We start from the raw sequence: 25439 nt of genomic DNA on the forward strand, positions 1-25439 counted from the left end.
GAAAAAGAGAGAGAGAGAGAGGTTAGGAATGTGTTGCTACAGCTCAGGAAGGCAAGCACTCTGTGTGGGAACTAGAAAGTCAGAAGACCAGGACCCCACAGTCTCCCCTTCCTCCTGCAAATAGAAATACTAAGAATAGAGAAGGACTCGAGAGCAGGGGTAAAGAAAGCAGACTCAGAGCTCCTGGCCCCACCAGGAAAGCGTGCCGCCCCAGGGTAACAGTGATGTGCCTGAGGCCTGCACTGAGATAAGAATTTGTCTAGACTGTGAGCGCAGAAAGCAGTGGCATCCACGTGTCCAAAAAGCCCATTTGGACTGGTAGCTAAGGGTCATCCTCAGGCTTGGATACCCCATTGGAACTCAGGAAAGGAAGGAAGAAATGAGGGGAGAAGGGAAGTGGAAGGTTGGGTTTGGGCTCTGCGTTCAACGTCCTCTGGGAGAGAGTCTTTCCAATGTCAACCAGAGTCAATAGGAGAAGGCTTTCTGCAATGGAAACTTGAAGTCCCCTGGAGAGGGGAGAGATGTGGAGAGGGCCCCAAGGGGTGATGAGTGCCCAAGTGCAGAGCTGCGGCAGCCACTTTGCCGCAGCAGCAAATAGGGCCCCAGTGCACTTGGCTTCAGCCCCAGACTGCCCTCTGCCTGCCCTGACCCGACTAAGCCCAAACTCTGTGGATTCTGGAACAGAACAAGTCTTTTCCTTTAAGAAAGGGTCCTGGAGCCCACCCACAGCACCCAAGGAAACTGGCAGAATGCCAAGCTACACTGAGACTTCAGGCCCCTGCCATCCAAGTCTGACAGCCCTGCTGGAGTCTCTCCTGGTGTTGCCACCTGAGGGCGCCTGGAGCTGGGTCTGAGGCTGCTGCCGGTGCTGCTGTTGTTATCATTAGGATAATTAATAAGCATGCACTGACGGGGCCAAGTGGAGGAAGAGGAAGGACCCTGCTGCTCATGAGAATCCCTGGAAAGATCCAGTGAGGCTGTGGGGGAACAGGGGACTGAGTAGCTCGTTCCTCCTCCCTTCCCAGGACTTCTGGAAAGGGCACTGGGAACTGGTTTCAGGGGACAGGTAGAGAGGCAAGGGCTAGGGGAGGGCAAACACTTGGTAGGCTGCATTTGGAACCTGCCCTGCATCTGCCTGACAAAATGTCTTTGGGCACAGCCACCCCCGTGATTACTGGTTGTGGGGCAGGCCAAACTCTTGAGGCAATTATTCATTAATTTAACAGGCATCTGTCTATTTATGGAATGCCTACTGTGTGCAAGGTGGTCTGCTAATAATAGCTGAGGTTTTATTGGATACTGTGAGGACACAGCCAACTTTCACACCATGTCCTGGGGATGGGGGTGGGGAGCAGAAGCAGAGGAAGCAACTAGGAAGAATGATAACCCCCAAAGATATGGACCATGGGGCTTTGGCCTGTGTGGTGTAGCAGTGGGGGTGTCAGAGATAAAACGTGAGGATTACCAAAAAGATCTTGGAAAACTCGAGACCCGAGGCCCAAGATCCTGGAGGAAAAGGGATGGGAAATGGAGCACGGATAAGGGAATTTTGGGTGAAAGACTCAAGAAAAAGGCAGGAAGGAGTGTTAGTCCAGTGGGGGGAGCCTTGAGTCACGATTTCGGGGGCTCTGACGGTTGGGAATTTAGGGGGCTGAGATGCTTCATGTCCTGAGATGGGGGACGGGATTCTGGCATCAGAGCCTGGACAAAAGTTGGGGTGCGAGAGGTTTTAGCGAGATTTGAAAGCAAGATCTGGAGTGCTGGGTTTGAAAGGATGCTGGAGAGAGTTAAGGGAGAGGAGGGGCGTGGCTGAGTGCGCCACCCGGGCAACACGGCCGATGCTCGGGTCGGCCTTGGGGAATCTGGTCCGGGGTCCCGCCGCTGGGGAGGTCGGCGGGCGGGGGCCGGCCGGGCAGGCGGCGGCAGGGTAGGCGCTGGGAGCCAGCGGCTCGAGGCTCCGCGGGGGGGCGGTACGAGCTCAGGCTTGCGGGCGGGCGGGCTGGGGAGGAGGCGGCGGCTCGCAGAAGAACATGAATCAGCGGCGGCGGCGACGGCGGCGACTGCTGTGGAGGAACCGCGGTGGCCCAGCGGCGGCCCCGGGGACCCCGCGCTGCTGACGGCGGCCGGGGCGACTCGCAGCGGGCGCGGGTCTCGGAGGCGCGGGCCCCAGCGCCGCCCCCGGTCCGGCCCCCGCCCCTCCCGCGGCCCTCCTCTCTCGTCCCTCCTCCTCCGTCCCTCCTCCCTCCTCCCTTGTCGCTCGCGGGCCGGGCCCGGCATGGTGCGGCGTCGCCGCCGATGGCGCTGAGGCGGAGCATGGGGCGGCCGGGGCTCCCGCCGCTGCCGCTGCCGCTGCCGCCGCCGCCGCCGCCGCTGCTCCTGGCGGGTCTGGCCGCTCTGCTGCTCGCGGAGCCCGCGGCCGCAGGTAGGGGTTGGTCGGGAGGCGGCGGAACGCGGGGGGTTGCGGAGGGGCGCGGCCGGGTGGGCGCCCAGGGACCGCAGCGGAGCGAGCCCCGGGCCTGGGCGGGCGAGAGACTTGGGTGGGGGGACCCACGTTGGAAGGCCGAGGCTTGGGGGCTGGGGGAGGGGGCGCAGCGCAGCGTCCGCTGCTGGTTCTCTGGCCGGAGCCCCACCCCCAACTTTCTCGCGTCCGGGGCTCTTCTGGAGGGGTGGAAGGGGAAGGAGTAGGGCTGTGGGTTGAATGGTCGGGGGAGGGGGGCGGTGTTAGGAACTGGATGTTCCCGCCTCGACGTATCTAGTTGTTTGCTTCCCCCCTCCCAGTCCTGGGGACCCCATTCTGCCCGCCTTACACAGGAAAGTCCCACTCGGAAACCGCAGGGGCTGGACTCAGCGCCCAAGAGGCACACCTACACCATTTGGGCACAGGGGCTGTGAGGGTGCCCAGTCGCAGAAAACATCTGGACACATGCTAGTTCCTGTACTCAGAGCTTCCTGAACCCGGGAATGCTGGCGAGGATGGACCGAAGCAAGGTGGCCGGTCCATGTGGGGGTTATCCTTGTGTTCCCCCGTGGCCACTGAGACATTTGCAGGTGGTAGGAGCGAGTGCTCGCACCCTGCCTCTCCCAAGTTCACACGACACACCTACGGGACTGTTGGGTGTGTGTGCGGTGTGAGGTTATCCCTCCTTGCCCCTTGACCTGCGTTGTGTCACAGGCTAAAGCAGAAACAACAGAGCTGGCACATGATTTTGGGACTGAACTCCCTGCCATATGAGATAATCAGGGAAGGGAAGGCAGAGAGTGACAAGTATTTACAAGACGGGAAAGGTGTGTATCTCTGGATCAGAGAGCCCAGGAATTTGCCTAGAGTCTCACAGCAATGGCAGGATGAAGCAGGACTGGATTCAGCCCTGTGGGTAGTTCACCTGCCCCTCTGCTTAAAAACACGCGGGGAGCTCAGGAGAGGGGTGTGTGTGTGTGCATGTGTGTCTGTCTGTCAGCACCCGCAGGGTAGTGTTCCACAAAGTGGCTCCTGTTGATGTGACAGTAGCTCAGGGGTCTTGGGCTCCCTGCTCAGGGCCCCTCCCCTCCCTCCTCCCTCCCACCTCCCTAGCACCCGCCCCTGCACACATTCAGGTATTAATAGAGCGGGTGGCTGCCAGGAAGGCTGCCATGTGTTTGATCTGACGTGGTTCTGCAGCCATATGTTCTCCACTTCAGGGGAGCACCCCCTCCTTCTCTTCCTCAGCCTCCTTTCTTTTGCTGGGGCAAGGTACAGGGGGATGCCAGCAGCAGTGTGAAGTCTGGCCAGACACCCTGGGCCGGCAGAGAGCTGGCCGCCTGTTGATCTCCATGGGTACAGCTGTCATTCCCAGGACAGTACCTGCCCTAGGTGTATAAGAGGGCCCCACCTTTTTAGCCTGGCTTGCCTGCCTTTTGGTGGTTGCGCTCGAACTTCACATCACCTAGTCAGGAGGTGTGGGGAAAAGGTCACTTCCTTAGAGCTGGGGGGAACTTGGCAGTAGCAGAATTGGTGCCTGGAGAGCTTGTCATTTTCCTCCCCCCAGCCTAAGCCCAGGCCACCTTCCCGCCCACACTGTCCAACCTCTGTTTTCTTGACCATGAGCCGAGGATGAGCCCTCTGACCCAGAAACTAGGTTCTGGAAGCCGATAGGGGACATTTCCAGAGACAGTCTCCCTGTCAAGTGGGCTGACACCTTCTCCTTCCCACCTCTCAGGCCTGAAGCTCATGGGAGCCCCGGTGAAGCTGACAGTGTCTCAGGGGCAGCCGGTGAAGCTCAACTGCAGTGTGGAGGGAATGGAGGAGCCGGAGATACAGTGGGTGAAAGATGGGGCTGTGGTCCAGAGTGTGGATCAGGTGTACATCCCAGTCAGTGAGCAGCACTGGATTGGCTTCCTCAGGTGCAGGACGGTGGGGGAGGGTGTGGCATGCCAGCCTGGGGGCAAGTTGTGCTTTTTCCTTGGGCTTGGGAGCTGGGGGCAATGCTGATGCCCAGAGGTGTGGGTTTTTCTTTTTTTCTTTCTTTTTTTTTTTTTTTAATTTGGCAACCTAAAGAAACTTCCAGAAGTGGGGGCAGGCTCAACCCACTGAGTCTGCCCAGCATAGCTGCGCCACCTCCCCCCCCACCCTAGGAGGTGAGCCTGGTATCCTGTTTCCACAGCCTAAAGTCAGTGGACCGCTCTGATGCAGGCCGGTACTGGTGCCAGGTGGAGGATGGGGGTGAAATGGAGACCTCCCAGCCAGTGTGGCTCACAGTAGAAGGTGAGGAAGCAGAGACATGGGTGGGCATGTCGGCCTGATGCATGTGCTTCTAGTGACCACACCTGTGCGGAAGAAAGTTCAGTGGAAGTTGATTTGCCCCATTGATCTCTGGAGCCTGATTGCACCAGGCTCCAGGCCTACCCCAGACATGGGAAGATCCTACTCACTGGAGTCTGGGTATTTCACAGCTAAGGGGGCAGTAAGGACCTCCAATCTATGGGGTGCAGTAAGTTTCAGTTGTCTGAGCCACAAGCCTAAGCACCCATCGGGGGCTGGACCCTGTTCTGCCAAGTGGCCAGGCCAGGAGGGGGAGGCGGGCTGGGGGAGGGGAGGAAGGATCCGCAGCTGTGGGAGCTCAGAGCTGTTCAGCCCAGGAAAACAAAGTGACTAAGAAAGTAACAAAGGACCCTGAAGGGATCTGGAAACTCTGCTAAGGCTTCCGCCCACTCCCCCTCCCTTTCTGACCCTCCCCCAGCTCCTCACCCTCTGCCTCCTCCCCTGCTCTGAGCAGGCTGTTGGAGCAGGTCTGGGAAGAGCCCAAGGGGACAGCATAAAGGGTATTCCTAAGATGCCCAAAGAAGAGAAGCTCCCCCATCAAGCTAGCCACCTGTTTGGCGGTTGACCCAATCCTAAGGGGACCTGTAGGACCTTCTGCATAGGGGACTGTAAATGGTAGCAAACTTGTGGTTTGGGTAGTTGGAAATCGGGAAGGGGCAAGCAAGGTTCATTCCCCAACCCCCTTTCTCCTTAGGTGTGCCATTTTTCACTGTGGAGCCAAAAGATCTGGCAGTGCCACCCAATGCCCCTTTCCAACTGTCTTGTGAGGCTGTGGGTCCCCCTGAACCTGTTACCATTGTGTGGTGGAGAGGAGGCACGAAGGTTGGGGGACCGGCCCCCTCTCCTTCTGTTTTAAATGTAACAGGTGAGCAGCCGCAGGAGGGGACTTTGAATAGGGGTGGTGAGACTGGGCAGTGTGCAATCTGTAAATCACCAGGTCTGCTGTTGTGAGTGTCTGGAGCCCACCCCGGGGCCTGGGGACATGAGCTGCACCATTACTAAGCTGGTTAGTCAGGTGTGCAGGGCTGGCCAGGTGAGCTGATTAGTGGTGATCCTACCGGGTGTGCTCGAGGCCACTGGAGCCTCTTTCCATCCTGCACAGCAGCTCCGGCCGTGCACAGCTGGCCCTGGGAGAGGAGTCATGTGAAACCAGGGGCACCCATTTCCCCCACCCCTCCCAAGGGAAGGAGCCAGGAACCAGCCCACGCAGAGCTAGCAGGAGTGTCTGGCCGACTTGCCTAGAAGACAACAGTCTAGGGCTGCAGAGTGGGGAATGGCAGGGAGAAGCAAAAGGAGGGAGGTGCAGCACAAAGAAACAGGAGCCTCCTCTCCTAATGGCCCTTTCCAGAAATTTCTAGACATTTTCTCAAACAACTGTATTTATCCATACCTCCACGCAGCTAGACCCAAAGCAGCAACACCTGCACACCCACCTGGGTCCCAAGACCCTCAGGCATTTAACGAGGCTTGTGAGGCTCACTTCTCTGTGAAATGAAGCTAATGTTCCTGGTCGAGGCTTGAACTGACTCAAGAAGTTGGGAGTCTGAGCTGGGTCTCACATGCTGGATGGTGGGAGGGATAGGTATGGATGTGTCAAGTCCCCAATACGAATCTTGAGAAGAGGTGGGCTGGGGGTTCTGTTCAGGAGGTGCTGGGTTGGAGCCCATGAGAGGGAATGTTCGGTTCAGTTCTCTCCAGATGTGCGTGGTTGGGACCCTCCCTAGCAGCCCGCAAGATAATAAGCACTCACTGAACTCCTACTCCTCACACCACACTGTGCTAGGCACCACGGGGGATCGCGGGAATACAAAAGAAATAGAAGCCATCAGTCCAGCCCCCAAGGAATTAGTGTAATTGGGGAGACAAGACACATGCATAAGGAGCTGAGAACTATTGCAGGGCAAAGAATGCAAATCAACAATGATAGGGCTGCCGTGTAGAGCAAACTGAGAAGGGCTCTGGAATGTGCAGTAGAGGCGTGAACAGAGAGGGGAGGCAGCTTTGTGCCATATGTGGGAGGTGGGATTGAGGCAGGGGGAGTAGTATAACCTTTTTTGTGTGTTTTGTGTGTGCCACACACTTTAGGTGAATTCCCTCATTTGGTTTGCACAATTCACCCAGTGTTGGAGATGAGAAGACAGAGCACCAGCACTGGGTATAGCCAGGCTCGTTAGACTCCAGAGTCCCTGGTCGTACCCAGTGTCTAGCCCCTTCCTCTGACTGGAGGGACTAATAGGATATTCACATCCAGAGCCTGCATAAACCCCATTCCCTGGTCCCAGGCTGAATGGGAATTGCTGCTTGGGGGTGGGGGGTGCTGACTGAGGTTTTGTGGCATCAGGGGTGACCCAGAGCACGGTGTTCTCCTGCGAAGCTCACAACCTTAAAGGCCTGGCCTCTTCTCGACCAGCCACCGTTCGCCTTCAAGGTAGGAGGACTGGCGGGAGGGAGGGTGAGTGAGGCAGGGGCCTGGGGCCTGCGCAGCAGATGAAGTACAAAATCATTTGGTGTTCCCTGTTCCGCCTTCCCAAGGCCCTGCTGGGATCTGAGGGATGAAGGGTTAATTGGCAGAGCTCCATCCCTAGTGAGAGCACCTGAGACCCTGCCATGGCTGAGATGAGAATAGAAACCTGACGTCACAGCAGATTTCCCATCACGAAGCAGAGTCCTTGGGAGGGAGGCAGAGAGGGAGGTGGAGAGGGAGCCAGCAGGAGATGGTCAGGGCTCATGCCCAGCCTTGCTTCTGCCAGTCACAGTGGAGGGAATGGGGCTGGGGAAAACGGCCAAGCAGGATAACAGAGATCCAAAGGGTTGGTATGCATAAAGGGAGAGAAGAGGGGAGGGAGGGAGCCAGTGTGTGGGGGAATGGGTTGTGGCTGTAGGGGCTGCCTCTCATTTGTCTCTCCCAGGGCAAGGTACTGTGCCCCCCACCCCTGCGCCCCCACCACACCCACTATCTTATCTTACTCCTTGGTCAGATAGGGGCCCTGATTCAGAGAGAGGCGACTTCTCCCCACAGCCAGCCCACACTCCCTGGTATGAGCAGCTCTCCCCCACTGGCTTCTTGGCTTGTTTATAATTGTAGTTCTGGGAGTGCTGAGTAGCCATTGTCAGGTGTGGGGGGACCCCCAGACCTCAGGGAGGGACTTGAGGCTTGATGCCCCTGCTTTCTGCTTCCTCCTGTCCTTCCCGAGCACTGAAGTCCAGGGTGCTGACTGTCCCTCCTGTCCACAGCACTGCCTGCAGCCCCCTTCAACATCACAGTGACGAAGCTCTCCAGCAGCAATGCTAGTGTGGCCTGGACGCCAGGTGCCGATGGCCGGGCCCTGCTCCAGTCCTGTACGGTCCAGGTAGGGAGCCGGGGGGGACAGGCTCTCCTGGCCATGTTCCTTCTGTGGCTGCCTCGATGGTGCTCCGTTCGCAGTGGTATCCATCCCATTGACCTACACTTGTCCGCAGGGCTGGGTCCCTAGCTCTCTCCAGGTGTTACTGTCCCCTTTACCAGGAACAGCCCAGCCTGCCCCTTCCCACAGGGTGCTCTGGCCACCAAGTAACTGGGCAAATTGTCTCAAACCCATACATTCTTTAGGCTGGAAAGCAGATCACTAGAGCAGATTTGAGATGCCTGGAGGGGTGTTTCTTCTGTCGGCAAAACCCCAAACCTTTGATTTAGCTGATACTCTCCTTCCCCATCCCCTGACTCATGCCAAAGAGAACAAGGCGATTGGAGGGGGTTCGAAGCCCCAGAGAGTAGAAAGCCTGGGTGAGGTGATACCAAAAACAAGAGGCAATGCAGCCTTGTTTATTTTCATCTGTTTACTCAGAGGTATTTAAGGAGCGCCTTTGATGAAACTGTTGTAGCCAGTTCCCCCAGGCAGGAGAGGCCCCTGCTCTGGGCTGGACAATTTGGAGGACCCTGCTCTGGCCCTCCTTTGGCTGCATTCCTTGCCTCTGGGCAAGGAGGCTGTAGAGACTAGGGGATATGCCCATCTAGATCATGAGGCTACCTGCCTCCGCTTCCCCCAACTGCCACCCTATACCATTTTCTAGATACTCAAGACCTCCTCCCTATGATCCCCAGTCTGCTTCTAGGACCTGTGTAAGCCTCTTCCCTGGTCTGTCCTTAGGAGGGCTTGGTTTGTGCACCTCAAGTACATTCCTTAGGGGAGTCAGTATGCAGGCAGCACTGTCCATACCTGCGCATTTGGTGTTCCCTGGGTATAGACCCTTGGCCCACAGGCTGGCTTTTCTTATGCCACCACATTCTGGCTTGGGAATCCCAGGGACCAGGGGATTATAAATGCAAAACTGATCTTCCAGGTTGTTTTGAAGCTTTATTTGTCCATATACCATCATAGGAAATATTTTGTTTAATAATTTGTTAGCTGATTCTAACATTTACATACTTAGCCACATGGTATGTGGCTCTCCATTTGTACACTTATGGTGGGCGTCCTAAAAAATGTGAGGTGAAGGTCTGGTTCACGATGCCCCTAGAGTCCCAGTTACTCTGCCCTTGAGAAACTGACTCTTTCGCACTGGCGTGTAGTTATAATAAATGGGAGCTCTTCTAACTGAGTTATGTACCAAGCGAGAAAGGGTATGAGTTTTCTGGAGTAGTTGGCAACGTCCTTGGCAGAAAAAGTGGTGTTTGCACTGAGTTTTAAAAGATGAGTTGGGCTTTGCTAGGAAGAGCAGTTCCAGGCCAGGGAGCAGCATTTGCAAAGGCGTGGAGGGGAGGATCCTTGTGTTATTAGAGTGGGGGCAGGCCGGAGGGGGTGGGTTGCAAGTGTTTGCTGATAGGCTTAGAGGAGGCATTAACTCAAGATACAACCCCCTTCCTGGGCACCCTGCTCCCACCCAGGCCTGTCCCACCTTCCGTCTCCCTCCTCTTCATCGTTCTTTTGCTGTTCTTCTGTAGGTGACACAAGCTCCAGGAGGCTGGGAGGTCCTGGCTGTGGTGGTCCCTGTGCCACCTTTTACCTGCCTCCTCCGGGACCTGGCACCTGCCACCAACTACAGCCTCAGGGTACGCTGTGCCAACGCCTTGGGGCCTTCTCCATATGCTGACTGGGTGCCCTTTCGGACGAAGGGCCTAGGTAAGAGACTTAACGGGGCGGAGTGGCTGGGCAGGGCCTGAGTGGGGAAAAGGCAGTGTTGGCTTCAGTTCTGAAGGAAGTTGCTGGAGAGAGTTGTTACCTGAAGGGAGGGTCCTGCCTCCTTCAGCAAGCACCCAAGTGTCTGCTGCATACCTATGAACTAGATGAATCCCGCCCCTTCCCCTGCAGCTTTAGTTCTAGGGGGTGGAGCAAACATGCAAATTAGGAAAGATCTGATAGTATGGTGAGGAAGAGTTGCTCCCAGGGTGGTGTAGGTGTATCCTATAAAGAGAAGTTTGATAAGGAACAAGCCATACTGAGGCTAGGGGAAATCACTGTGGAAGACGGCACGGCAACTGCAAAGTTCCTGTGGCAGGAACTTGCTTGGAGTTCTCTTACCAATTGCTGAGAGTTGGCGGGACTATGAGGGGGCAAGGGTGAAGGATGCTGCTGAGGCAGTAACTAAGAGCAGTGCTGTACCTAGTGGGGTGCTGTAGGGCTTGCCATTGTTCACCTCTCCTCCACAGGACCAAAGGTGAGAGCAGTCAGAACTGGGAGTCCCGTTCTAACCCATACCTGTAGCTGTCTGAGCTGTGTAGCTCTTGAGAGTTGGTTCCAAAGGCTAGCACGGGATAGTGATGGTGGGGAGGGCAGGGCTCTTAGCGGTATTCTGTCTTTGGGTTCAGCCCCAACCAGCGCTCCCCAGAACCTCCATGCCATCCGCACAGACTCAGGCCTCATCCTGGAGTGGGAAGAAGTGATACCTGAGGGCCCTTTGGAAGGCCCCCTGGGACCTTATAAATTGTCCTGGGTTCAAGACAACGGCACCCAGGTAAGGGGAGATAAACCTCAACTCTCCAAGGGCACCAGAGTGCCCTTTCAGGGCTCAAGACCTTCAGAGCTTCCGAATGGCTGTCTTTGGTGGGCCCTGGGACTTTGGTGGGCTGGGCTTCCCAGCATCCCAGAGAGTCTACTTTTCCCCACCTTCCCCTGCAGGCTTCCCTCCTTACTAGATTGTCTCCTGTTAGAATTGCATCCTGTGGTGACCATTTCATTTGTAAAGCAGGAAGCGCATTCCTGAACAAACTGGGGGAGGGCACAGATAAGGCTCTTATCCCCAGCCTGGTTCCCTCCCAGCACCACACCCCTCCCAACACCCCCACCCACCCACCCCGCAGGGACTGAGCCTTGTTTGTTGTGTTCAGGGGAGGCTTCTGCAGCCTAGAAGGGGAATGTGATGACTTAGCAGGTTGTGTTCCTGGGGTCCCTGAACCCACAGTGTCCCTTGCCTACTGGGTTCCTAGCTAGACCACTTTCTGCATTCAGGCCTCTCTGAAGGCCTCCTCCTCTGACTCAAATGTGGGATGGGGGCTTTTCCTGGCCCTAGGGTGAGCTGACAGTGGAGGGGACCAGGGCCAACTTGACAGGCTGGGACCCGCAGAAGGACCTGACTGTGCGTGTGTGCATCTCCAATGCGGTTGGCTGTGGGCCCTGGAGTCAGCCACTGGTGGTCCCTTCGCATGACCATGCAGGTGAGGCCTGTAGGGGAAGGGCAGACGGGTCATGGCTTTCAGGGACAGCCTAGATTGGTGGGAGGAGCTGGGCAGAACCTTTGCTCCTAATAGATCCAAAGACTCAACTGTTGAGGCCAGGATTGGTATTTGAACTATATGCCCTTCTCCTCCCTCTGCCCCAGCACTAGCATAGAAGTCCCTGATAGATTTGTAGGTTCCAACAGCCAGGGCCTGTCACTGACAGGGTAGGAACTCTTGGGGCTTCCTTTGGGCCTTCTTTCCACTTGGGACCTTTATGGACCCAAGAGAACCTCTTGTCCAGGCCAGATGGCCATCACTGGAAAGTTCTAAAGGGACTCCTTTTGTTAGCCTCGCTCATGCCACTGGCTCTGTCTCCTCCCATAGGCCAACAGGGTCCTCCCCATAGCCGCACATCCTGGGTGCCTGTGGTCCTGGGTGTGCTGACAGCCTTGGTGACAGCCGCGGCCTTGGCCCTCATCCTGCTTCGAAAGAGGCGGAAGGAGACACGGTTCGGGTAAGGGGGTAAGGATGAGGGAAAAGCAAGAGGTGACAGACGACCTTGGAGTCAGCCTTGGAGCTGACTCCAACTCTGGGGTTTCCCCTTAGGCAAGCCTTTGACAGTGTCATGGCCCGTGGGGAGCCAGCTGTTCACTTCCGGGCGGCCCGGTCCTTCAATCGAGAGCGGCCTGAGCGCATCGAGGCCACATGTGAGTATGGAAATCTTAGGAAACGTGGGCTGCCTTCGTGCCCCTAGCTATATTCTTTTTGCTGGCTCATGGGTTTGGCCAGTGTGTCTGAGCATCCATGAGTCCTGAGCACACAACAGTGAAAAGAAACACAGAACTACCCTCATGGAGATTTACCATCCTGGCTGTGGGAGAGCCAAATGAAGCTCATGTCTGCCCTGAGGGCCGAGACTGGGGTGCAGGTCAGGAGTCCAGGAGGCCCCTCTTCTCTCTCCCCACAGTGGACAGCTTGGGCATCAGCGATGAGCTCAAGGACAAGTTGGAGGACGTGCTCATCCCTGAGCAGCAGTTCACCCTGGGCCGGATGTTGGGCAAAGGTGTGTGGGGCTGCGTGGGGGTTAGCTGAGTGGAGGTTGTCTTCGATGGCTCCACGTGCTTTGAGGGTGTGGGCTTGGGGCAGCTCCTGTGAACAGGATATGCTTGAAGACTCCCGAGTGTGGGCTGTTTGGGGGAATGGTGGCTGGAGATGCAGACAAGGGAGTCTTCCTGCAGTGGCTAGTGATTTGTGTCCCTGAGGAGGGTCACCTTGGAGAAAAGGGGCTGGGGGGGCGGTGGGGCAAGGACCCTCACCGTTGTTTGGATCTGTTCCTAGGAGAGTTCGGTTCAGTGCGGGAGGCCCAGCTGAAGCAGGAGGATGGCTCCTTTGTGAAAGTGGCCGTCAAGATGCTGAAAGGTGGGGCGCCTGGGTGGCTCAGTGGGTTAAGCCACTGCCTTCGGCTCAGGTCATGATCTCAGGGTCCTGGGATCGAGTCCCGCATCGGGCTCTCTGCTCGGCGGGGAGCCTGCTTCCTCCTCTCTCTCTCTCTGCCTGCCTCTCTGCCTACTTGTGATCTGTCAAATAAATAAATAAAATCTTTAAAAAAAAAAAAAAAAAAAAAAAAGATGCTGAAAGGTGAGTGGAGAGTAGAAGACACGGAGTGAGTGAGGTGTGGCAAAGGTGACTGAGCCGGAAGTAGGCTCTGTTGTGCCCCTAGACTTTCCAAGAAGAGTTAGTTAGTACTAACTAGGATGCTGCCTGTGCCATGTGAATAATTCAAAAGCATAAACCCACACACATTTGTGCCCTCGCTTTTGCTTTCTGCCATCAGCAGTGACTGTCCTCTGGGCTCCTTCAGGGTGATTACAGCTATCCGAACCAAAGGGAAGACCGTTAGCAAGTGGAGAAATGGTTGGAGAGCCCCACTGCATGTGGACTTAGACCAGAATTGGGGGCACATCTCCCTTCTTTCCTCCCTGCCGTCCTTTTCTTCCAGCTGACATCATTGCTTCAAGTGACATTGAAGAGTTCCTCAGGGAAGCGGCTTGCATGAAGGAATTTGATCACCCACACGTGGCCAAGCTTGTTGGTGAGCTCCTTCCTCAGGGGCGACAGATACACAATAGGGCTAAAAGTGTGCTCCCCCAAGGTGGGAGGGCAAGCCTGTAGGAGAGAAGTTCGGACTTAGCTGGTGAGTAAGCAGGGAGCAAAATCACGAGGAGGGTCCTGGCTGAACTCTGATCCCCCTCCAGGTAAGGGATTTATTGTGTGGGCCCTGTACCAGAGGTCTGCACTGAAAGACTGCTCATGTGAACAGAGGAGAAGGAGGAGACAAGTAGATGCTGCAGAGATCTGGGGGCAGCCACATCTTAGGTGGTCACCAGTAGGTAGGCCAGTGCGGACTTACAGAGAGGGAAGTAACAGAGTTAGGGCTGGAAGTAGGGCCTAGCAGGTGGGAGACTCATGCAGACTCCTGAGCCATCTCTTGACTGCTGTGTGCCCTGTTCCTGACTCTCTCTTGTCCCCAGGGGTGAGCCTCCGCAGCAGGGCCAAAGGTCGTCTCCCCATCCCTATGGTCATTTTGCCCTTCATGAAGCACGGGGACCTGCACGCCTTCCTGCTCGCCTCCCGGATTGGGGAGAATCCCTTTGTGAGTGCCTGGGGTGGACTGGCTGGGAGTTGTAAAGAGACAAAGACCCTGGGAGAGAGTTTGGCTTGGTGGGCAGCGCCGATCAAGCTGGTTAGGAAGAGAGGCAGCCTGGCTTCGACCCTTTTGATGTTAGAAGGCTTCCTTCTCCCTCACAAAGCGCTGCTGAGAATTTTAGGCCGGGCCAGGGCCATTCTGGGAGAAGAGACCTCTGAAGCTCCGTTCTGGGAGTGTCTTGACTCTGGGATGCTCCATAGGTCTCCCAAAACTTCTTTGCCTTGGGAAGCCCCACTAAGTCCCCTCCTTTCAGTAACCCCAAGTCTTTAGGCTTTCTGGCCAGGGAACCCCCTTCATCCTACCCTACCTGGGTAGGTGAGCAAATCGGGCCTGAACTTGCCCTGTCTGCCTACCAGAACCTGCCCCTGCAGACCCTGGTCCGGTTCATGGTGGACATCGCCTGTGGCATGGAGTACCTGAGCTCCCGGAACTTCATCCACCGAGACCTGGCTGCTCGAAATTGCATGTATGTGAATTCTAGAGGGCTGGGGGGTGGGGTCCAGGGGGCGGGGACAGAGCAGCTTGTGACAGGAGGACTAGCTTATGGTCAGCTCTCACCTGGGACAGTGTGTGCTGTGTGTGGGGACAGCTGGGGAGCCAAGATGCCATAGTTCTGTAAGGCTGACTCCATCCTCCAACACCCCTCACAGGCTGGCAGAGGACATGACAGTGTGCGTTGCTGATTTTGGGCTCTCCCGGAAGATCTACAGTGGGGATTACTATCGCCAGGGCTGTGCCTCCAAATTGCCTGTCAAGTGGCTGGCCCTAGAGAGCCTGGCTGACAACCTGTATACTGTGCACAGTGACGTAGTAAGTTGGGTGGCACAGTGAAGTCTGGTGGGGATGCTGGCAGTGTGGCCGGCCCTGGAGAGTCCTCAAGAACCTAGCCTGGTCCCTTCTTTGGGCTTGGGCTGCCTGCTTAGAGCCCTGAGGTATGTTCGGCTTAGGGCTCTGCCCTGCCCAGGAAACCTAGTGACATCTCCCCTCCAAACTTGCTTCCATCCCAGTGGGCCTTCGGGGTGACCATGTGGGAGATCATGACTCGTGGGCAGACGCCGTACGCTGGCATTGAGAATGCTGAGATTTACAACTACCTCATCGGCGGAAACCGCCTGAAACAGCCTCCGGACTGTATAGAGGATGTGTGAGTACCCTGGGAAGGGGATTTGGGGAGGAAGGAATTTGGGGTTTCAGGTGCTGGCTGCCGCCACAGCTGCTGGTCCAGTAGGAACCCAGGACCTCAACTGGACCTTTTGTTTAATGTCCTTGTCATTAGAGGGAGGACCAACCCCCACCCCAAGCTGCCTCTTCCTCTGCCACCTCCCTGTTTTCTTTCTCTCCCCCTTTCCCATCCTGTCATATTTTTGTTCCACCTTTTCTTACACTCTATTTTCTCCACTTTCCTGGAAGAACCAGGAACCCCAAGGGCAGAAGGTACAGGGTTGAGCAATAGTGCACGATTCTGTCACCTTCTTCCCACCCCCACTCCTTCTCAGTCCCCAGCTAGTCTAAGAAAACCTCCCAGGCTGAGCCCTCCCTCCCTCTCAGAGAAGACTGCACCAGGGCAAGAAAAAAACTGCTGCTGTATTACATTCCTCCGCTAGACAAGGAGGGAGTGCGGGGGTGAGGGAGGCTGGCTTCTTCTTAAGGGAGTGGAGACACCCAAGATGCTGGGGAGAAGGGAACTGCCTTCTTTCCTTTCTGAAAGCCCGGAGCCCTTGGGAGCCCGGTAGGGTCGGGATACCCGCCCAACCAGGGGAGGGTTGTAAACCCCTCATGACTGGAAGACTAGCATTAGCTGGGTAGTTTACAGGCATTCTTTCAGGTAATCCCCTTCTCACCCTATAAGGAAAAGACTCTCATTATCGCTATTTTGTAGATGAGAAACTAAGATTAAGGAGGTTAAGTAACGTGGCCAAGGTCACACAGCTATTAAGTAGCTGAGTTGGGATGTGAACCTAGATCCCTATGATTTTAGAATAGGTGCCTCTTAACGATGACGCCAGACATACTTTGTCCGTTCTAGTGTTGTATTTCCCACCCTGTGCAAGCCAGAGTTTCCCTGTGGCCCTGGAGGACATTTTCACTAGTACCCGGGGGAGATAGTCCACAGTGATCCGGGGAAGGAATCTGCTCCCTATTTCTTGCTGTGGGCCAAGAACAGAGACAGGCACAAGAAGGCCCAGCCTGAATGGTGGGGTTCTCTTTCTCTAGGGCAGTGGGTTTGAAGTCGGAAGGTTTAAAGGAGATCCTGTACTGTGGATGAGAGGGAGATCTGAGGGTGAGAGCCAGACCCTACCCCTCCTCCTTGAGCACAGCTCAGGGTGTGGCAGAGGCAGGAGCTCAGGTCTCCCTGTAGTTGCAGCCTACTTGGACATCTGGAGCAGCAGAGGTTCCACTGGGCATCGGGGACCAGGCCCCAGCTCAGCTTCCTCCTGGGCCAGAGCTAGTGTTGTCAGTAGGGCGGGTGCTGGCCTCCTACCAGCCAGCCTGGTGGACAGGTGCCAATTGGCTCCTAGCACAGCCTTGACAATGTAGCCCAGCTGGGCCACATCCCCATGGCCCCGGACCATTTCCATGGCCTCTTGGATGTCTGGCACCATTCCGCCCATCACTGGGGGCCTCTGTCAGGAGGGCCAATGAGTGGGACAGTGTTTGGGGCTTCTGTTTGTGGGCACAAGAGAGTCAGGCATTTGCTCTGACTGCGTCTGTTCTCAGTCCTCTTCCATTAGTTCTTTTTTTTTTTTTCCTTAAGCCTGAAGCATTCCCCTGGAACAGGAATAAGACCTCAGGGAATCTGTAAGGCTCCTGAAAGTGTGTGTAAAAAGTGTTCCTTCCCCAGGGGAGAGGGCTAGAAGCTTTTCTACATACAAAGATGTCCATGAATAATGAAGATTTAAGTCATCCTGAGTGGGTGGGGATTTAGGACAAAGGGCAGCTGTTCAAATCCTTGCCATTAAAATAACAGTGACTCCTGCCAGGTTCTGCAAAGCAAAAACACTCCTCATCCCCTCCCTCCCCCCCACGTTGCCTAGGACAGAGCCAGCTCCATCACTTTCCACCTGTGTGACCTTGGTTGAGGTTCTTAACCTCTCTGGCCCTCAGTTTCCACAGTGGTAAAATAGGACTGATTTATTCCACAGGGTTATGGTGAGAATTAAATAGTAAATGTAAAATACTTAGACGAGGGCCTGACACAAAGTAAGTATGGGCTCCGTATGGGCATGTTTAGGAAAAGTTTTCCAAATCCTGGTTCTGTAGGCTTAAGGGGCCTCTGCCTCCCCTTGTGGTTTCTTACTGCCTCCCCTCCTGCTTCTCTCACCCCAGGTATGAGCTCATGTACCAGTGCTGGAGTGCCGACCCCAAGCAGCGGCCGAGCTTCACATGCCTGCGGATGGAGCTGGAAAGCATCCTGGGCCACCTGTCCGTGCTGTCCACCAGCCAGGACCCCTTGTACATCAACCTGGAGAGAGCCGAGGAGCCGGCCGAGGGAGGCCCCCTGGAGCTGCCTGGCGGGGACCAGGCCAGCAGCGGGGCCGGGGATGGCAGTGGTGTGGGGGCAGTGGGGGGCACCCCCAGTAGTGACTATCGGTACATCCTCAGCCCTGGGGGGCTGGCCGAGCGGCCCAGGCAGGAGGAGCAGCAGCCGGAAAGCCCCGTGGGTGAGGCCCAGAGGCTGCTGCTGCTGCAACAAGGGCTACTGCCCCACAGTAGCTGTTAGCCCACAGGTGTCCGGGGCCATGCTGCTGGCCGATGAAGCCCCGGCTGACCCTAGCCCAGGCAGCATGGCGTGGAGGCTCCTGTGGTAGTCCTCCCGAGCTGCGCTGGAAGCCTGGACTGACCAAATGGCCCAATCCCAGTTCTTCCTGCGGCCACTCTGGCCTGCCTGGCATCAGTTCAGGCCTTGGCTGGGTGGAGGTGGGCCAGGCCTGGTTGCCTAAACCCAGGCAGCTGGCAGGAGGGGGTGGTTATGTTTCCATGGTTACCATGGGTGTGGAGAGGAGTTGGGGGAGGGTAGATCCAGCCCTGTGGGCCCCTACTCTCTGGCCCAGCGGCCCCTGCTGCTTCAGTGCATGCATTGAGGTGTCTCCGACCGCCCCCCAACGGGGGGCCCAGCCCTGCCTGTGCTTGGGGTTCAAGTGTGCGGGTTGCTGCTGCTCACAGAGAGATGCCCTTGTGTTATTCCCCTGTAGGTGAGAGTTGGTAAGGGTTTGATGCAGTCAGGTCCCAAGTGCTGCTGTAGGAGGCAGTGGGGCCTCTCAGGTCTGAGTCTGCATCCCCTTCCTGATGACCCATCCCACCTAGGCCAGGAGTCATGTGCAGCTGACCAGGTCACAGCAAGGCATGCTGAATTTCTGCAGGCTACTGTTTGCCCAGCCTGTAAAGGTAGTCCACCCAGCCCGGCAAGAGGAAGGGGTGCTGTGGGCCCTGCCCAGGAACGCGTGAGGCCAGAGAGGAGTCCCAGAGCCCCTCTTTACGCCCTCCCACAGTCTGTCTGAGCATGCTACCAAATCCCAAAATATCCCAAGACTAACAAAGGCAGCTGTGTCTGAGCTCAATCCTTCCACGCAGCATCCCTTAGTCCCAATTTTCCCTCTCACTGGAGACCCTCTTCTGTCCCAAGTCTCCAGATGCAGAGAGAATATAGGCCTGATGGCTGGTGTGGGTGAGAGGGAGTTACTGGAGCCTAGACCCCAGTCCTGGTAGGGGAGCCCCCGGATTGCATGGGGCAGGCCCCTGCTGTTAGGGATATTTCCAAGCCGTTAGAAGCTGTTTAAAAACAGAAATAAAATTGAGAACTAAAGACCCAAGGCTTTGTCTCTTAACTGTTGACTTTTTTCCAGATCACAAAAAACGAAGCATCACTGCGTAGAGAAAAATCTGGAAAGACATATGCCAAAATGTTAACAGCTGTTATCTTTACATGATGTGAGTTAAAGGGACTCGTTTTCCTTTGTGCCTTCCAAGTTTTCTGCACGGAGCACAAAGTGCTTTTGTGATTACAGAAGACCCCAAAGAATGGTAATTAAAGATAATACATGGTCATTGTAGACAATAAGGAAAGTGTAGAAAATCATTTTTTTTTTTCAAAGATTTTATTTATTTATTTGACAGAGATCACAAGCAGGCAGAGAGAGAGGAGGAAGCAGGCTCCCTGCTGAGCAGAGAGCCCGATGCGGGACTCGATCCCAGGACCCTGGGATCATGACCTGAGCCGAAGGCAGCGGCTTAACCCACTGAGCCACCTAGGTGCCCCTGTAGAAAATCATTTTTAAACGTGCCAAATACCTGTATTTCTACCACCTAGAGATAGCTGCCCTTGACCTTTTGAAAACATAAATGTTTTGAAAAAGTTCTTTATCTTGGAATAAGGACAAAGACGGCTTTGGCTGTCTCTTCCTCTTTCAGACTTTCCTTCTATCCTTGGGTGTGGAGACTTTGTTCTCACCTGTATACCATTGCTGGGAGCCAGGGGAAACGGGGGGGGGGGGGGGGGGACGGCAAACAGAAAATGTCTGCCTCTAGTATGCAAGAAATAAGACCATGAAGTTTGCTTCCAACTATTTCCACCTGAAATCTTTAATTTAGAAGCTTTATTTATTTATTAAGATTTTATTTATTTATTTGACACAGAACACAAGCAGTGGGAGTGGTAAGGCAGAGAGAGAGGGAGACGCAGACTCTCTGCTGTGCAGGGAGCCCTATGCGGACTGTGGGGCTGGATCCCAGGATCCCGGGATCATAACCAGAGCCGAAGGCAGACACCTAATCACAACTATTTGACCATCCATGCACCCCATAGCTTAGAAGCTCTGCGAGCAAGCTCATGGAAACATGTAGCAGGAGGTACGAGAACTGGGCCTTTCTCTGTGGAGGGGTGTGGGAAGACAGGGAGGGACACAGGTATTGCCCTGCTGGCTCAGGGCAATGGAATGGGGTGGGTGCTTCTGAAAGCAAATATCCTGAAAAACCTGGTGCTGGTACTCGAGATTCTGGTTCCCACGTGGATCGTGGATCGTGAGACCTGAATTCACTTGCAGGGAAGTGGCTTTCAGAATGTTTCTTGCTGTGATTAGCTTTAACTGCAAGTAATGATTACTTGTGAAATAATGTTTGGGAATTACTGATGGAGAAGAGCTTTACTCTCAAATACTCAGCTGCCGTTAATGGACTCCCATGATGTGCCAGGCACTGCACCAAGCACTTCATATATATTATCTCACTTAATACAAAGAGCATTCCTACAAGTTGGCAACATAATGATCATCCCTGGATAGGACAGAAATGGGGGTTAGTAACTTGTCCAAGGTTATATAGCTATGAATGGTCAATTCAGGCTTGAAACCCGCAAAGTCAGAGAGCACAGCCTGGGCTCACTCTCCCACCAGCATTCCAGAGGGCACCCTTAGGCAGCTCTGTCAGGATCACGTTATCTTTTGGGTGAATGCAGGTCAGTAGAAGGCACCTTTTAAAACACAGGAGGCTCCCAGGTGACTCAGTCGGTTAAGCATCCAACTCTTGGTCTCAGCTCAGGTCATGATCTCAGGGTTGTAAGTTCAAGCCTTGCATTGGACTCCATGCTGGGCGTGGAGCCTACTTAAACAAACAAACAAACAAACAAAAAACAGGAGTTCTAGTATGAGTGTGTGTGTGTGTGTGTGAGTTTAAGTGGGAGTTACCTACCAGTGATTAAATCTATGTCAATAATTTTCTCAGCTCAGTCTCTTTTCCCTTAGCTTCTTGGCTCCCCCATGGTCAAGGAGTTTGAGGTAGGTGATAATAGAGTTTTTGAAAACCTTTTTTTGAAGTATAGGAAACATGTAAAAAAAAAAAATAGACCAACCCGAAGTACACAGTCCTTGAGAATTTTAGCAGTCAGATCCAAATAACCAGCAACCAGATCAAGAGACAATATTACCAGCACTCTAGAAACAACCTTTGGGGCCCCCTCCCAACCTCTGCCTCCTCCCACCTCCCCAAAGGTAACCTCTCTCCTGACTTACAACATCATGGATTAGAGTAGCTCTTTTTTCAAAGTTCATATAGAGTCATATAGGGTGGATTATTTTGTGTTTGCTTTCTTGTGTCCCACAATATGTTTTTCAAAATCATTGAAATGTAGCAATTTTGAGAAGTGGGGGTCGAAAAAAAATTACAAGAGTAGAACAGTGGTTCTGTTCTGTTTTATATTTTTCTTTTTTATGTGCCTAGCTCAGTGCCTCTCCTGCCTCAAATAAGATCCCCCAGACAAATCCCCCGAGAATCTTGTTAAAATGTAGACTCCTATTCAGTGGGTCTAGGGTGGGGCCTGAGATTCTGCGTTCTAACAAGTTCTCAGGAGCTGCTGCTGCTGCTGCTGCTGGTCCACACTTCCTGGGGCAAGCTGCATCAGTAATTGGAAAGGGTGCAGCATATATTTGAAAAATCATTCAGTGCCTCCAATATATGGTCATTTTAGCAAAATCACACTGTTTGAGAACATGAGAGCATAGTTTAATTTCTACATCTTAAAAATGTAGTTACTTTTTCTTTATGTGTATCTGATTGGTAGTTTTCTACTTAAAAAAATGAGTTCATTGGGATGCCTGCATGGCTCAGTTGGGTGAGCATCCGACTCTTGATCTCAGCTCAGGTCTCGGTCTTAATCTCAGGGATGTGAGTTCAAGCCCTGTACTGGGCTCCACATGGTATGGATCCTACTTTAAAAAGAAATAAAATAACAGGGATGCCTGGGTGGCTCAGCAGGTTAAGCCTCTGCCTTCAGCTTGGCCATCATCTCAGGGTCCTGGGATTGAGCCCCGCATCTGGGCTCTCTGCTAGGCAGGGTGTCTGCTTTGCTCCTCTCTGCCTGCCTCTCTGCCTACTTGTGATCTCTGTTGGTCAAATAAATGAATAAAATCTTTAATAAATGAATTAATTTATCTTTTGAATAGATGTCAAATACCCATGGTAAAAAATTTTAAAAGTACAGGAGGGTAGATGGGGTGGACGGAAGGAAGGCAGACTATGAAAAGGCCTTGCCCCTGGCCCCTCAGTTTCTCTTTCCAGAGGCAGCCACTGTTTACTGATTTGATTGAAATTTTCAGTAATCTGTATACTTATTTTTCTTTTGCATACATGGTAGGTTAATGTACAAGCTGTTCTAACCCTTTGCTCTTTTTATTAACAGTATATGTGGGGTGCCTGGCTGGCTCAGTCATTGCAGCGTGTAGCTCTTGACCTCAGGGTTGTGAGTTTGAGCCCTGTTTGAGTACAGAGATTACTGAAAAATAAAAAAAAATCTTAAAAAAAACCCAGTATGTATAAGTAAATAGCTAAAATACTTTAAGTGCTTTTGGTGTTTTGTTTTGTTTTGTTTTAAGATTTTATTTATTAGAGAGAGAGAGAATGAGCTGGGGAGGAGGGGCAAAGGGAGAGGGAGAAGCAGACTCCCTGCTGAGCAGGGAGCCCAATGTGGGACTCGATCCTAGGGTCCAAGGATCATTATCTGAGCTGAAGGCAGATGCTTAACCTACTGAGCCACCCAGACGTTCCTAAGTGCTTTCAGTATTTTATTTTATTTGTTTGTTTTTTTTTTAAGATTTTATTTATTTATTTATTTGACAGAGAGAGAGAGAGAGAGACACAGTAAGAGAGGGCACAGAAGCAGGGGGAGTGGGAGAGGGAGAAGCAGGCTTCCCGCTGAGCAGGGAGCCAGATTTGGGGCTCGATCCCAGGACCCTGGAATCATGACCTGAGCTGAAGGCAGATACTTAATGACTGAATCACCCAGGTGCTCCTCTTTAAGTATTTTAACTATAGTTTTCACAACAACCTTGTGCACTAGGTACAATTATTGTTTCTATTTTATGGATGTAATTCAAATCTAGTATACCTTCCAGAACCTCTGTATTATGAAGATTTTTTCCTACCTGTCATCTGCATCTCCAGTCTTCTTTGTGCTGTGTCATAATTTAACAAGTTCCTTATCAGTGGACATTTGGGTTGTTTCCAATACTTGGCTATTACAAATAGTGCTGCAATGAATTTTTTAGGCATATATCCATAGGAATGTACCCATAGAAAAATTCCTATAAGAAAAGTTGCTGAAGGAATCTGCATTTTTAAAAAAGATTTTATTTATTTATCTGACACAGAGAGAGAGAGATCACAAGTAGGCAGAGAGGCAGGTGGGGGGGGGGAGCAGGCTCCTCACTGAGCAGAGAGCCTGACGCAGGGCTCAATCCCAGGACCCTGAGACCATGACCTGAGCTGAAGGCAGAGGCCTTAACCCACTGAGCCACCCAGGCACCCCAGGAATCTGCATTTTTAATTGATATTGCCAAGTTGCCTTCCAGAGGTGAGTTTTGCCCATTTGGTAAGTGAGAATGATACTTCATTGTAATTTTAGTTTCCATTTCTCTTATTATAAGTGAGGCATCTTTCCATGTTTAAGAGCCATTTTGATCTTCTTTACTGTGAACCGTTTGTCATATCCTTTTCTACTAAGTTGTGGGTCCCTTGTTTCTAATTTGTAAGTGCTCATTTTATATAAAGAAAATTATTCCTGTGTGATATGTGGCGTAGGTGATGTTTTTGTTGCGCTTGTTCAAATATGTCTGTGTGTGAGTGATTATGTGTGTGGCTTCTAGGTTTTGTGTGATACTTAGAAAGGATTTCCCCACTCCAGGGGTGTTTTTAGAAACCCGCATTTTCTTCTAGTGCTTCTAAAGTTTTTTTCAGTGTTTCATTTCGAGTTGTCTAAAAGAAGTGAGATACAGATCCAATTTTTTTTTCCAGGTGGCTACCCAATGTCTCAACACTGTATGTTGAACGATCTATATAGTTTCTTTCTTCCTTTTTTTTTTTTTTTTTAAGATTTTATTTATTTATTTGACAGAGAGAGAGGTCACAACTAGGTAGGGAGGCAGGCAGAGAGAGGAGGAAGCAGGCTCCCTCCTGAGCAGAAAGCCCTACATGAGGCTGGATCCCAGGACCCTGAGATCATGACCCGAGCTGAGGGCAGAGGCTTAACCCACTGAGCCACCCAGGTGCCCCCCAATCTATAGTTTCTGAACACTTGTTTAATAATCCATCTCTATGGGGGCACCTGGGTGGCTCAGTGGGCTAAAGCCTCTGCCTTTGCTCAGGTTGTGATCCCGGGTCCGTTCAGGCTCTCTGCTCAGTGGGGAGCCTGCTTCCCTTCCTCTCTCTCTCTCTGCCTGCCTCTTTGCCTGCTTGTGATCTCTATCTGTCAAATAAATAAATAAAATCTTTTAAAAAAAATCCATTTCTATGTATCTCCAGGGTTTGCCATATATTTCATACACATGCTCACATGTGTATTGGGGTTTATTTCTAGGCTCTATTCCATTTATGTGTGCTAGTACCATCACTGCTACACTACTGTAGATGTATGGTGTAGTTTTCCTACATATCCCTCTTACCCTTTTTTTTTTTTTTTTTGCAATATTCCCTCAAAGTTGAAGGAGCACCATCATAGGGCATAACATGACAGCAGGCTAATGAAGGAATGCAGGTCTCCCAAGGCTTTACAGAGTGATTTGCCCATGATGTCACCCAGCAAGAAGGGGCATAATTAGGACCAGACCCCAGGAATTCACCTAGTTCCTCTATCTTTCCAGTGTCCCAGAGTTGGGGGGTAGAGGTGGTAGAGAGGCTGCACTAACTTTTCAGTCACCATTCATTCACAATGAACAGGTTTCTAAGTTCTATTGATTGCACTCTTTTGAATGGATTCTTCCTGCCATCAACATCCTCAGATCTCCCCTGTTCCCCAGACTACTGCAACAGTTCTGGAAGCTTCCTGACCTCTCCCAACCCAGGCCAGGTCATGCCCCCCTGGTTATAAAGCTCCATTCTTTGGCACCTGGGGAATTTATCTGCAGGCCTCTCGTTCCCCTTTTGTAATTAATTAGTTGTGATTATCCACCCTATCCCCCATGGAAGCTGGGTGAGCACAGGATCTTGTCTGCTTTATTTATTGCAGTATTCCCAGCCCCTTAGCACAAAATCCTAACCCCAGTTTTACAAAAATGGAAAAGTAGAATGGGAAAAATTTATTTCACAAATCCTTTTGAGGATTAACTGAAACAAAGTATCTGTGGGCTGTAAAAGGGCCTGGCACGTATGTAGCCAAGGTTCAGTAAATGATAAGCCCAATTTCTCACCTTTTCCCCCAAATTACTGTTTTTCCCAGTAAAAAAAGAGTAACGCAAAAAGGAGAGGTTGTTTGGGTCCTCCCTAAGATACTGAGAGGAGGAGGACCCAGGATTATTCAAAAGGAGAAAGGAATTTTA

General features: G+C 52.9%; 1 protein-coding gene across 1 annotated transcript; it reads left to right on the forward strand.

Annotated features, from left to right (window-relative positions):
• Positions 1–2037: 2037 nt before the first annotated feature.
• Positions 2038–18950, forward strand: TYRO3 (TYRO3 protein tyrosine kinase). Its single transcript, XM_045067786.1, has 19 exons — positions 2038–2422; positions 4197–4380; positions 4641–4741; positions 5493–5663; positions 7140–7226; positions 8033–8148; positions 9720–9897; positions 10584–10729; positions 11285–11429; positions 11817–11946; positions 12039–12139; positions 12400–12495; positions 12771–12851; positions 13432–13524; positions 13964–14085; positions 14496–14605; positions 14790–14949; positions 15147–15283; positions 17467–18950. Exons 1-19 carry the CDS (start codon positions 2296–2298, stop codon positions 17858–17860), a joined length of 2679 nt encoding a protein of 892 aa, XP_044923721.1. The 5' UTR covers positions 2038–2295; the 3' UTR covers positions 17861–18950.
• Positions 18951–25439: the final 6489 nt, after the last annotated feature.

Source organism: Mustela putorius, unplaced genomic scaffold, assembly GCF_011764305.1.
Source record: "Mustela putorius furo isolate JIRA1106 unplaced genomic scaffold, ASM1176430v1.1 tig00003898_pilon_pilon_pilon, whole genome shotgun sequence".
Classification (NCBI taxonomy): Eukaryota; Metazoa; Chordata; class Mammalia; order Carnivora; family Mustelidae; genus Mustela; species Mustela putorius.